Source organism: Euprymna scolopes, chromosome 29 (assembly GCF_053919585.1).
Source record: "Euprymna scolopes isolate OS-2025 chromosome 29, ASM5391958v1, whole genome shotgun sequence".
NCBI classification, from domain to species: domain Eukaryota; kingdom Metazoa; phylum Mollusca; class Cephalopoda; order Sepiida; family Sepiolidae; genus Euprymna; species Euprymna scolopes.
The window spans coordinates 80025961-80039536 of NC_136510.1; the positions used below are offsets into that span (position 1 = coordinate 80025961).

The 13576-nt window shown below is 31.7% G+C and overlaps 1 protein-coding gene across 2 annotated transcripts in view; it reads left to right on the forward strand.

The window, feature by feature from the left end:
* The window catches only part of LOC145252747 (dol-P-Glc:Glc(2)Man(9)GlcNAc(2)-PP-Dol alpha-1,2-glucosyltransferase-like), an 88674-nt gene extending 75451 nt beyond the window's left edge, over positions 1-13223 (forward strand). For both annotated transcript variants that reach the window (XM_080112619.1, XM_080112618.1), the window contains exons 2-3: positions 4382-4570; positions 11934-13223. In XM_080112619.1, the coding sequence (XP_079968745.1) occupies positions 4391-4570; positions 11934-12995 (1242 nt within the window). In that variant the 5' untranslated portion in view covers positions 4382-4390 and the 3' untranslated portion in view covers positions 12996-13223. The remainder of the gene's footprint in view (positions 1-4381; positions 4571-11933) is intronic.
* The last annotated feature ends 353 nt before the right edge of the window (positions 13224-13576 follow it).

The following is a 13576-nucleotide window of genomic DNA, read 5'->3' on the forward strand; positions in this document are numbered from 1 at the left end:
AACGCTTTCAGTTGTTTTAAAAATGGAACGGAAATTTAAATTTCGTTCTGTTTTAATTTTTTTTTTAATCGCGCATCCCCCCCCCTCAATCAAAACTAATTGATGAAATAATAAAAAATTATTTAAATAAAATTATTGCATGATGACCCTTGATATGTGCAAAATACAAGTTGCAAATTTAAAAATATTTTATTCAATAGTAAAATTTTGGGATCAAGATTTTCGTTAAACAAAGTAACTTATTTGATTAAAAAAAAAAAAAAAATTTGGTACATTTTTACATTACGTCCAACTCCCCGTTTATATTCGACATGTCGACTTTTATTGGGTTTTGGGTATGCTGACAAGGTTGGGGGTGTCTATTCCGAAAGCCGTTCTTAACATGGGAAGGTAGGGGGTGTTGTTTATTCGTTTTAAGCATACCTGAAAACCTATAAAAGTCGACATTTCCAACATGAATGGTGAGTTGGACTTGTGTAAGAAAAATACCAAAAAAAGGTATACCAAATTGATTTTTTTTTTCGTTTAAAAATTAAATTATTTCATTTTTGTTAATAAAATTTTATTTTTATATAAAAAAATCTTTTTTTTTAATATATATATACAAAGTAGGTACTCATGCACTTATTGATCCGTGATGAAATAATTACGTTATCATTTTGAAAGCCATTCTTAACATGGGGACGGGAGAGTGTTGTGTTTGTGTACCTATTCTGTACTTTCACCTAACAATTAAAAAAAAAAAAAAGACATCGTAAAACTTTAATTAAACTTGAATATACTATTTTAAAAATACGCGGATAAGTGCAGTAAAGTGCAATTGTTGAATGTTATTCTTTCGATTATATTCGTTTTATGGGGCGCATGCGCAATTTAAAAAAAGATTAAAACAAAATTTAAATTTCTGTTCCATTTAAAAAAAAAAAAAAAAAAAAAAAAAAAGTGTAAAACAGAGCGTTCTCCGCAAGTTTTACCCTAAGAAAATAAAAATCTACAATTTTTAGCGATTGAACATAAGGCTGATTTCTTTTTGTCTTATTCCTCTTTGAGCTGAATGGTTATCATACTTGTCTGTCTTTCGGTTTTGATTTCAGCTTGAGTATTTTTTCTTTTTTTACTTACAAGAACTGAACGGTTTAGAAAAAAAACAAACATCATAATCACATGCACATATCTCAGTTTCTGTATCTTTTTTTTTTTTTTTAAATTACATTTTCATCTCAAACAAGGCACATTGCCACTTTGATGTAGGGGGCTACTATCAGGGACATAAGCTACAGGGGTACTATGTAGGGAGTTGGGCAGCAAGATGTCGGTTCATGTTACACTTGAACTTCTGCATGTCAGTACAGTTGGGGAAGCAGGGACCCAGAAGGGAGTTCCAAAGTCTAGCAGTTCTGGGGAAGAAACTACTGGAGTAGAAAGCTCTTTTACATCTAGGGATCTCTACTGTGAAGGGGTTGGATTTAGCTGCTTGCCGGGGTATTTGCGTCGAAGGGGTACAAGTGCTTGTAATTCGTCAGCGTTTACCATTAAAATACTTGTATTAATTAAAATATATTTATGTGTATTTTATGACTGGGCAACGCAGGACGGCTTGCTAGTTTAGCTATAGAATTATTTTTTTATTTTTATTTTTTGTGTGTGGATTAGCTTAAAAAACCATGTGCATATATTTTTGCAAATATAAAAAAGAATACATGTCTGTCTAGAAGGAGGTGATTTTAATGGTCGTTTTAAAATCAATAAATATTTCACCATTAGTATGAGCAATAGAAAATGCAGTCAAAAAAATAAAAAGAATTTAAAAAAAAATCACTTTTGGTATCAAAAATTATGTACAATTTTTTTTTGGTACACCAAAAATTTCCAATTAATCATCCTAATACTAGTAGTATCTCTTCTCTATCGGAGGGATAAAATCGTCCAAGACTGAGGCAATTGTTAATTTTGTCTCAATCCACAGTTTCCCCCGCAATTTAAAAACTGACTTTTTTGTCTAATTTTATAGAACTATATTTGCTTTCTTCGCCTGTCTCTTCACCCATCATCAGCAGCAGCATCAACATCATCTTCAGTTTAATGTGGTTCGGTTTACATTTTTTTGCTGGCATGTGTTGGACTGCTTTTAGAAATTGACTTACAACTAACCCTATCTCTTTATCATTTTCAAGTTCAACCTAATCACTTGTTCATGTTTTCTTTGGTCTTACTCTATGAATGTGAGTCGTGGAATGTCTACCAACGGCATGCTAGAAAATTAAATTATTTCCACACCACCAGACTGAGGAAACTGCTTGACATAGGCTGGCAGGAAAGGATACCAGACACAGAAGTTCTCACTCGTGCTGGACTCCCAAGCATCCCCATTATCCTGATGAAGGTTCAGCTCCGCTGGGATGGTCCTGTAGCCCGCATGCCAAGCTACAGACTACTCAAGAAGTTTCTACTTGCTGAGCTCCAACATAGCAAGCACTCCCATGGCGTCCGGAGAAAACGATTTAAAGACACTCTGAAGGCATCACTAAAGGCCTTCAACGTTGATCCGTCATCATGGGAGCAAACAGTTTTAGATAGAGCCAAGTGGCAGGCTGCTGTTCATGACGGTGCCTGCAAATATGGAAGTTACCGAAAGGATACTGCAGAGAAGCACAGGAAGGACAATGTTTTGAAGCCCTCGACATCTGCTATGATTCCCTGTTCCCATTGCAATTGAACTTTTCAAGCAAAGATTGGGCTTATCAGCCATATCCGTACTCACCGTTGATAACTTCCCCACCCTACCCTACAGGATGATCAGATGGTCCTCGTTTCAACGGACGAACACACACACACGCACACACACACACACACACACACACACACACTCTGCCAACTGATCCTGCGACCTCAACTGTTCTACATCCACTAACCCAAGAACTCTCATTGATTCTTTCAATGTGGCCATACCATCAAAGTCTCCTGTTCTGCACATAGTTGTCTATATTGCCCAGATTTAATTTTTTTTCCTGGAAATCTAATTTACCTATCCCTGTTATTTTAAACTCACACGGCAATCTAAAACCATAAATGATATTTGGTTCTCCTCCAGAATTCCACCTCACCATATTAAAAAACATAAAGAAAAATCAGTATGATGTATGTACCCGTGACGAAACGAAAATATCATATCTCCCAAAATCATGTAAATTGATCAACTAGTTTTGTTTCTATACAAGAAAATCAAATTTTATGAGTATCAGAAGAGTGAGTGTCTCGCCTGCCATTTTGAAAAGAATGTCAAGAAACAAAGGGAGATAACTCAACAATTTATACTTACTAGATTTATGTTGCAATGCCTATGAATTTCTATTAAGTGTTTTTAAATGATTTTCTTTATAAAAATAAAACTACTTGATGAATTTATGTGATTTTTGGAATATATTTTCATTTTGTCACATATGTACACATGCTGATTTTTCTTTCTTTCTTTTTTTTGTTTTGATGTAGAGGGAATTCTGGACAAGAACTTAACATTTTTGAAAAGTGTAAATTTTTTACATTCAGATTTTCACAATGAAATCTATCACATAAATCTCACCTGTCTGTTAAAATGTATGTATGTCTGCTTGTATGCATGCGTAAAACTTTCTACAGAGGCGACAGATTTTCGCAAGATCAGTATTGTTTTGAAGCTCCGCCCTTCGGACGACAAATATAAAAAAAAATTGGTTAAAAACATTAATTTCTTCACTCTTAACTAGGCACTTTTCTACAAGGAGAGGTTGCATTTTTTGCCGATATTTTCGAAAGTCATTCCCTCTTTTCGATTGACTGGCCTTAATTTCAACTATCACCACTTCTAGGTTGGCGATGAATGCAACGGCAAAGACATCACTTTTTTTTTTTTCACATTCTTTCTTCTTCACGGTACGGGTTCAAGCCTGCCCGCTTACTACCACATTTTTTTTCTTTTTTTGCTCAACACACACCTCCAAACACCAGGGCAATGCCGGGTACTCAGGCTAGTCTTTTATAAATTACCATTTCTGAAATTGCGACCACATTTGAATTTTTACTTATTGTAGGCAAGCCAATAGAACTTCTTATGGTTAAGAATGCGAGAAAGACAAAATTCCTTGGATATTAATAATAAAAATGAATTGGCTGATGAATTTTTCAAATTAGATTCTTATCAAATCTTTTTTCCTTTATTAAGCCATATTCATAAAAAGCGTTAGAAATAGACAGGCTAACTAGCTAATTAGGGAATGCATAAAACTCCGGAACATCGATAGATAGACATTCACGATTTTCCATTTCAAATATTTTCTTTTTGTTACTTTAGATTGCTGATCATGCCTCATTATAATAACTTTGCTAATTTTTTATCTTTTTTCAGTGGGATCCGATGATCACTACGCTTCCTGGTTTGTACGTCACGTCGTATTTGATGTTAGCATTGCCCGCACAGCTGTTATCTTTCAAAGCTGGCATATTCTGCACGACATACGCCTTGCGCTGTACAAATCTCTTCTTCTCGACGGGAAATGTTGCGGTACTTTTCTTGCTGTTGAAACAGATGCATCCTGTAAGTAACTAATCTGTTTTGTTTCAGACAAACTTGTTAAATAAAAAATTTTAATGTTGTAGCGATGTAAGTTTTGAATCCGTCATTACCAGTGTTGTGACTTTGCAGGCCGGTAATAATCAAGATAAACACAATGGTATTAATTAACAAAAATGTATTAGCAAAAGTATTTCAAAGAAATATACGTTATGATTCTGGGTCCATGACTGCCACAAATTGCTACCTCAATGTTTAGATGTAACTGTATTTATTAATTCTGGATAAGTGGGTAAATCGGCTAACCCCATAACATACTGGCCGTTAGAAGGAAAATGATCACAGTGAGGGACAGACAACAGTGATTGAGAGATTTGTCTCAGATTCAAGACCCTAATGACACACACACACACACACACCTGTGCCTAACAAGTCAGTTATATACATCCGTATCTCTGTTGTTTTTAGTATGTACTAGCATGGGCACCTGGTGTTGTCTGGATAGAGAAAGGTGGTATACTAAGGCTATTGAGCAACCATCCCCCCAGCCCTAACAAAAAAAAACTAAATGAAAATAGCAGCGAGTACTTGTGCGAGCACAAAAAAAAAAAAAATTTAGTCGCAGTATAAAGGCAGGTTTGAACTTGTAACGCGAAAGAGGAAAAAGATGTGAAAAAAGCAAATGCGCAAGCTGTCTCAGCCACGGCGACATGTAATGTCACAGGCCTTAGAAATAAGGTTTTATAAACATACGTTGAAATTGGTAGTGTATGACTTGCAAAAAATGACCCCTCCTTGCAAAAAACGGCCCAGTTGACCAGCACAGAATTAATCTTTTTGGACAACTTTTAGATATTTTTCCTCAAAGAGATTGATCTTTCTAACGATACCAATTTTTTCATTGTTTGATGCGTCTGTCAAAAGTTTTTGATAGACGTACAAACACACGTTTTCCCTTTTATATATTAGATGTAAACTGCGGACTATGCTAGAATCCTGACATGGCCCATAAGATGATGATAAGAAGAGTTTGGAGAATTTGGGTTGATGGCTTTATGGTAAGGAGGTCAATTGGAAGCGCAGACATAGTTACACAAATGGTCACTTAGAATGTAACCAAGTAATCCATTTAGTATGAATCGTGATTCGGACGAATTGTGAAATCACAAGTAAAATTATATCTGTACTAGTTTTGGGACGATTAATTGGTAATCGAGGGGAAAATTGGAATTTTGGGGGAGATAAAAATTGGAAAAAATTGTATTTATTTTCTGATGCTAAAAACGATTATTTTATTTTATTTTTTATTTTTATTTTTATTTTTTGAAATATTTTTATTTGTTTTTGTTTAAAATTTTTCATTTTCTCTCTTCTCTTCTCTCTGTAAGCTAATTAACATTTGAAGCTAATAAAGAAAAGAAAGAATCAAAATATTAAAATCGTCTATGATAAACAAAAGGGAATGCTATCAAAAGTAATAATACTATTTAACCAGCAGCTATACAGAAAAAGAATGAAGTGATATATCGCATAGAAATAGATTTTGTCTTCTTATTTCTTAAAATTTAATTGGCTTTGCAAACTCACTTTTATCTGATTAAAAACAAAGTATACCATTGCTCGAACTAATGATAACTAATAAATATTGATTTTAAACTAAATTTTATAAATTGCCAATAAATAGGATCTCCCGATCATCCAATACGAAAAAAAAAAAATGATGTCGCTTTTGGGCAGTATGTGAAACTAAAATATACCTTCTTGTTCTTGTGGCTAGGATCCAAGGGTAGTATCTGTTCTGTCTAAAGATGGTATAATGATACCATGGAGTTTCTGATTGCGCCAGGCGTCCATACAATAAAAATATGTCATAGACTCCTATAAGGATATTGGAAATAAACTGTAATGACCAGATATATTCTAACACTACATTAACCAGGTTACTTAGATAAATAGTTTTACAGTTTTAACAAAAGGGTTACAGTAATATTGCAGAGTCTCCATTCATGCTGAACATCCCCAGAATGTCCAGTAGCGATATATTACATTTGAAAAATGCTGGTGTGGAATTTCCACAGGTCCCTCTAATTATCATTATTTTCCTAAGCAGAGTGTAACTTACACAATGTTAGTCTAGTGCCTTTATAAAGTTCTTAAACAATGCCTTTATTCATTATATCAACACATTTATTCATTAATTGGCTTTCCAAACTCACTTTTATCTGATTCAAAAAAGTATACCATTGCTTGAACTAATAGTAGCTAATAAGTATTGATTTTAGACTAAAACTAGCATTTCAGCCCAGCGTTGACCCCTATTATGACCCCTTAAAATTTATTGTTTTGGGCTCAAATCGAGTTAAGTTAGATCCATGTCCAAGGAACCTATATCTAAAACTTAAAGTGTGTAGACCCAAAATTGTCGGAGTTTGGTAGAGTTCTCAAAGGTCAAATTGTTGAACTTTGACCCCTTAATCGCAAAATTTCTGGCCAAAAACCAATCACATAGATTTTCCCAAATCTCAGTACCTTGTATATCAAATTTCGAGTCTGTAGACTAAAAATTGACAGTTATTGTGTAAGGAAATGTTCAGACTAGTGTTTGGACGATTCCTAATTTTTATACGATTCCGATTCCAGGAAAATATTGATTAACGATTCCAATACCAAGTACGATTCCGATTCCTAGGGAATTATTGTTTTGAAATATACCAGGTAGTTTTATACTTATGGTCGGTAGTTCCCAAATATGTTCCCTAACTTTGGAAGAGATATTTTATGTCTACACCATCGTGTTTTGGTTTAAATAAAATTATTATATAGTAAACTAAACGGAAAAATTAGCAAAATTTATTTTAAAGAAAATTTATTTTACTTAATTGGAATACAGAAAAAAAAAACTCAAAGAAAATAGAATTTATCCTTCAGAGCAAAAGCAAATAAAATAGAATTTATATAACAGAACAAAAACAAGAAAATTAGAGAATAAATACACACGATTCATTATTTTGGTCCTCATAATTAACAGATTTAATGAATTAAATAAAAAAAATATAGCGGAAGAGAAAAAAAATATATACTAATTAAATATAAAAAAGATAAATATTTAATTTAATAATTTATAAATGAACGTGCGTAATGAAAAAAAAACAATATACCACGTGACATGGCGCCGTAGATACAAAATAACCTTTCCAAAGTTAACGACCATATATGAGAAATACCATTAATCGAAAGTTTTTGTGTTTTATACCAAAAGGTAGGTATAGCGAAAAGTTACAATTAAAGGAATTTCAAAAACGATTTTTTGTTTGGCTATTGATAGTTGTATTTGTGACGGCAGTTCTTCAGACTTCCATAATTCACAAGGAGTAGTTAACACCTATTATTTTTTCTTACTTTTTCATTGCTTTTACACGTTTCTAACGTGAAGAATAAGTTTAGCCAAACTAATTTTGAAATAGGGTATATCAAAGGAACACATATAAAAATGATACCACTATAAAAAACAAATGAAATACTAGATAAAATTGAGCAAACATAATTACCAAAATTACAGAAAAAGATAAAAAAAAAAAAAAAAATGAAGTTTGTTGAGTGAAATGAATTTATTGAAAGAAAATTAATTGAACTAATAGAAATGTTAAATAAAAAAAATGTCACATTTCAATATTTTTTTAATAATTAAATTCTCAGGGTTGTCGAAATTAAAAATTAAGTGATTTTTTTTTTTATTAGAGTTCTTTCGAAGCTTGTTACCTTGAAAAATACATTTAAAACCCTGTTTTTTTTAAATAAATTGAAAAATAAACGCAATTAAAAAAATTCAATTGATAATTGAAACTTTAAAAACATATTAAACATTGAAAAATTACTTATCTCACAAATTAATGTCCAATAAAGTAGATCCAGTCTTCATACAGGAATTTGGTTATAATAAATATATCTTTCCCAAACTTAAAAATTAAATCTTTTTTTTTTTTTTTTTTTTTTTTTGGAGAGAGAGAGTGCTTTAAAATCGCCGGGGAGTGCCGCCTAAAATTTTAAAGAAGTAAATTTTAGGAGTTTAGTGCCTTTCAAAGACGGTTATCATAATTTATTATCATCATTTAATTTCCTTCCCCTCCCCCCCCCCCACAGATTTCCACGTTGTTCAGTAGTTAACCAGTGCTCCTGTTGCTGTCAGTCAGCTATCTTTACCTAAGTTTTAATTTCTAGTTAAAAGAATTTTTCATGAATAGAATCAGCATTTTTAAAAAATATTTTTTTGGTTGTATATATTGTATTTACTCTTTGAAGTTAAGGAGGGTTAAAAAAATTGGTGACACCTAGATGGTGACGTAGGCAAAAAAAAAAAAAAAAAGACACTGTGATTTCAACCCTCACTAATAAAACTGCTCTGAGTGACTAGTTGGTAATTTTTTGTTCCTTTTCTTTTTTATTTTGCTCCTCCAATTTATTTGGATGCTTCATAGTTAAATGTTTTAACATGTTGGTTGTAGTCATGTTAGATGGTTTTATTCCTCGCGATATTTTAATTTGACAGACTTTGCAAATGGCTTTCAACTCCTCATCTTCATCAACTTCAAAAAGTTTCCATGCAAGACTTTTTTTGGACTTTGGGCCATATTAGAAAATTCAGTTTATCTGTAAACAAACAATTTACTATTAAATTTTGTTTTAAAGCTAGTCACTTATTTGGATAATTAATTGAAAATAATCCGCTAAAAAAGACAAAAAGAAAAAACATATAAAGGGATGGGGCGGTAAATTGTACCAACCGGTAGTTAACAAAAAAAACTTATAGAATTTAATTTTTGAAACCAATGTATAAAAGTTTACATAATGAAATGCAAATATGCATTTTCTTTTGAATTTTTTTTTTTTGGTTGACTGTGTTCAATTCACACATGGTTGATGCGGTTCAATATTGCTAAACTATAAGTCTTAAGTAAAATTCTATTTATAAATACTTTTTAAAATGAAATTATTTAATTAATCGTAAATATTATTTAGACATAAAAATTAATTGATTACAGAACCTTTTAAAAATATATATATTAATTTCTTTTTCGTTCGGCAAAAAACTGCGCAAAACACTTTTAATTTTCAATTTAAAATTCTAGAAAAAAGATTATATTCTGCTTTTAATATAATCAAATTCAGGGTTTTATCTTTCTGGAGAAAAAAATAAAAAAAATAATGGATTTTATTTGAATGAAATTTAAAAAAGAAAAAAAAACTTGACTGAATTGAATTAATTACCCTTAAATTAACGAAGGGGTTATTTAATAACTTTAGGTTTGGAAGAAATAGGTATGGGGTCGATTTTTTTGAAACTTCAAAAGAAGCCAACTACTGTCAAAACTTTGCAAAATAATACGTGATCAATTTCATTTTAGAGATATTTCTTTCAAAAGCCTTCTTTTAAAAAAAGAAAAAAAAGTATATTGTTCTATTAAACCTTTTACTGTTTAAATAATTTGACTTTGCTCGTTTTATTTTAAGAAAATATAAGTTGAAAAAGCATTTTCAGTCAGTATTATAAGATTTGTCAGTAAAAAAAAAACAATCGCCAAAAAGATAAGCGTTTTTTTATTTTTACTCGCAATGTAGAGCCCTGCATACTTCTTTTCAAGTTAACTCTTTTGTAGTTTTGATTACAATAGATCTGAATGAATGAGCCTTGTAAGGGAGGGGCACTAAGCATTGCCCTGTTAATAATGAATTTCTTTGGTTTCTTTTTATAACATGCTACATTTCTCTCTTGCGGTTAGAAATATCAGGAAATTTTTTTCTGTTTTTTAACATCAGACTAAAAGAATCGTAATGAAGGAATCGGAAAATTAAGGTATTTTTTAACGATGCGATTCAGATTCCAATACCTCCCAAAATACACGATTCTTATGATTAACGATTCCGATTCCGATTAATCGTCCCACCACTTGTTCAGACACACACTTTCACTTTTATAGATAGATAGGTTTATAGATTGCCACACATGTGTTTTTCTTTTTTTTTCTTTTTTTTACATTTGCAGAAATGTATACATATTTTTTATTACATGGGTTTTTATAGTAATCCGAAAATTAATAACTCTGCAGGAAAATATTTAGAAACTTTAAAAGATTTGGTATCAGAATCGAAATTTAGAATAGAATCAGTAATTGTATTGGAATTGAAAAAAATTTGCCATGGTCACATCACTAATCTGTACCATCATGATATCAAACTTTGACTATAGGATTAAAAAAAAATTTTTTTTTCACAAAGGTTTAATCTACTCAAGGATAAGGCTTAATGAGATAGATTATCAGTTGAATGGTAAGGAATATAATGAGAGGATTGAAAATGAAAAATTTCAAGATTGACATGTTTGTCTTATTTTGACATCAACCACATTCCTTGATCAGAATTATGATTGTTCTTTTGAAATGTCTTGTCTGTTCGTTGATGTTCTATTTCAGATTAAAATATGTACCTTCCATTGTTTTATGACTCTTTGATCGGAATGTAGGGTTGACCTCATTGCTCAGCAATCAGATTTAACATCTGGTTTTGCCCGGATCCTAAATTGTCTTTTGTTATACAATATTGATCATCTTCATAAACCTGTATGTTTTTTTTTTTTTTTTTTTTTTTTTCTAATTAAAAATGGATGAAACGTATTTAATAGATTTTCTTGACTTCTAATCTTGGTAATAAAATTCAAAGAAAAATTGATAAACGGATATAAGTATGAGCCATGTTGCATACCGCATGCTTAAATGTGTTGATTAATTATCAATTCTGAGTGAGTCTTCTAGAGGATAAAGATTCTGGCCTTACTAAGAGGCATTAGTACTATGAATTACATAGACTAACATTTCTACTTGGTCATAATAAGAACAATCTACCTAAGTGAATTAAATAAAAGATTCTGTTCAAAATTCTGTCTCAATTTCTAAATATATATTAGCATTCTTTGAAACTCTGCAGATTAAGGATTACCTAACACACCAGTTTTGGAGTAATCTGCTGAATAATAAAAACGAATTGTAAACTTCTATTTTATGGCTTTGTTCTTACTATTATATATATATATATATATATATATATATATATATAAAAAGATAACTAAATATGATTATTCTCAAGTTCTAAAAGATCTAAAAGGAGGTTACACTGATTGAAATTTTGTGACTTTAATGACCAAATTATTCAAGTTATCAACATAAAGATTGACTAGAAAAACCCCAAATTCAATAAAATGCACTTGGGGTAGGTTAGAGATGACCTTATTTGAAACATGAATTCAATTACGAAGATGTAAAATGATCCTAGTTATCAATTTTAATTTTAAAACTTTCAAAAATTATATTAATCTTAATATTTTTTTTTTTTTCAGAAGATGAACAGCAACTACACATTCCTCGTTGCCGTAACTCTTGGCAGTTTCCCTGTTCTCTACTTTTTCACCTTTCTTTATTACACGGATGTGGCTTCGACCTTCTTCACGCTTCTGATGTACCTGCTCCACTTAAAACAGTGCAACATTCTGGCTGCATTGACTGGAGTTGTTGCTGTTATATTCCGTCAGACAAACATCGTGTGGGTCGCCTTCATGGTCGGCATGTCCATTCAGCACACCATTCTTCAGTGGATGGCTGTCCAGAAAAAGAATGTCAAGTCTCAGAGGAAACAGGATCTCGTCCTGTTACAGACATTCTTCAACCTCGTCTACACAAACACTAAACGAAACCGGAAAGCTGTTTTGGAACTTCTCATCACCATTTTAAGCAAAAGCTGGAGCTATTTCGTTGTATGTTTTCTGTTTTTAGTATTTGTTTACGTTAACAACGGCATCGTTGTTGGCGATCGAACACACCACCAAGTTGCCCTAAATTTTCCGCAAATCTTCTACTTTTTAATGGTGGCATTGTTCTTTTCTAGCCCGCATTTGATTTCGACAACCAAGATCACCAACTGGTTCAAATTCTCTGTTCATCAGAGAATGTGGTTTGCCGGCTTTGCAGCCATCGCTGCATTAGCGATCGATCGATGTACGTACGTTCACGAATACCTCTTGGCCGACAATCGTCACTACACGTTTTATGTGTGGTCCAAAATATTTCGTCGGCACTTTCTCGTGCGCTTCCTGCTCATTCCGTTTTATTGGTACGCCATTTTCCAAGTGTGCGTTGACATGAAGAAGAAAAACATATTTTGGAAAATCATTTTCACCATCTGCGTTCTGGTTTCCCTCGTGCCACAGAAACTCTTAGAGTTTCGGTATTTTATCATTCCGTACCTGATCCTTCGTGTGAATATGCCACTGCCGACGCCAACATGGAAGATGTGTCTGGAATTCTTGCTTGGTATGTTTATCAATGCTTTGACGATATATATGTTTGCTTTTAGAACTTTCACTTGGCCTGGTTCCAATGAAATCCAACACTTTATGTGGTAGCGGCACGAAAAGACTTTTGAAGTCAAAGAAAACTCTTTTTGGAGATTCTTTCAGAAATTTTGGGTGGGAAATATGACAGACAACACAAACTGTAAAAGAAGAAATGGGAAAGAAATTTTAGTACAGGAAAACATGTAATCCTTCATTTATATATATATATATATATATATATATATATATATTATATATAATTTTTTTTTTTTTTTACATATATAAAAAAATCATGAATTAAAAAAACAAATGTCATTGTTTTTCCTGTTATTTTAATTAAAAAATTTTTTTTTATTTTTCATTAAAAAAATAAAAAATTTTTTATGTATATAAAAAAAAAATTATGAATTTATAAAAAAAAAAATTGTTTTTCCTGTTATTTTAATTTTGGAAAAAAAATTCTTTCATGAAATTTCTATTGGAAGTTATTTTATATTTACATGGCTTCATATTTTTGGTATGCTTTTTTTAAAAGTTATGACCTACACAAAAAAGCAATATGGTGCTTGTCTACAATCCCCCTTTCATGGACCCCCCCCCCAAATATCTAGAAAAATCTGTTTGATGTACATACCTGTGACAGAAATAAA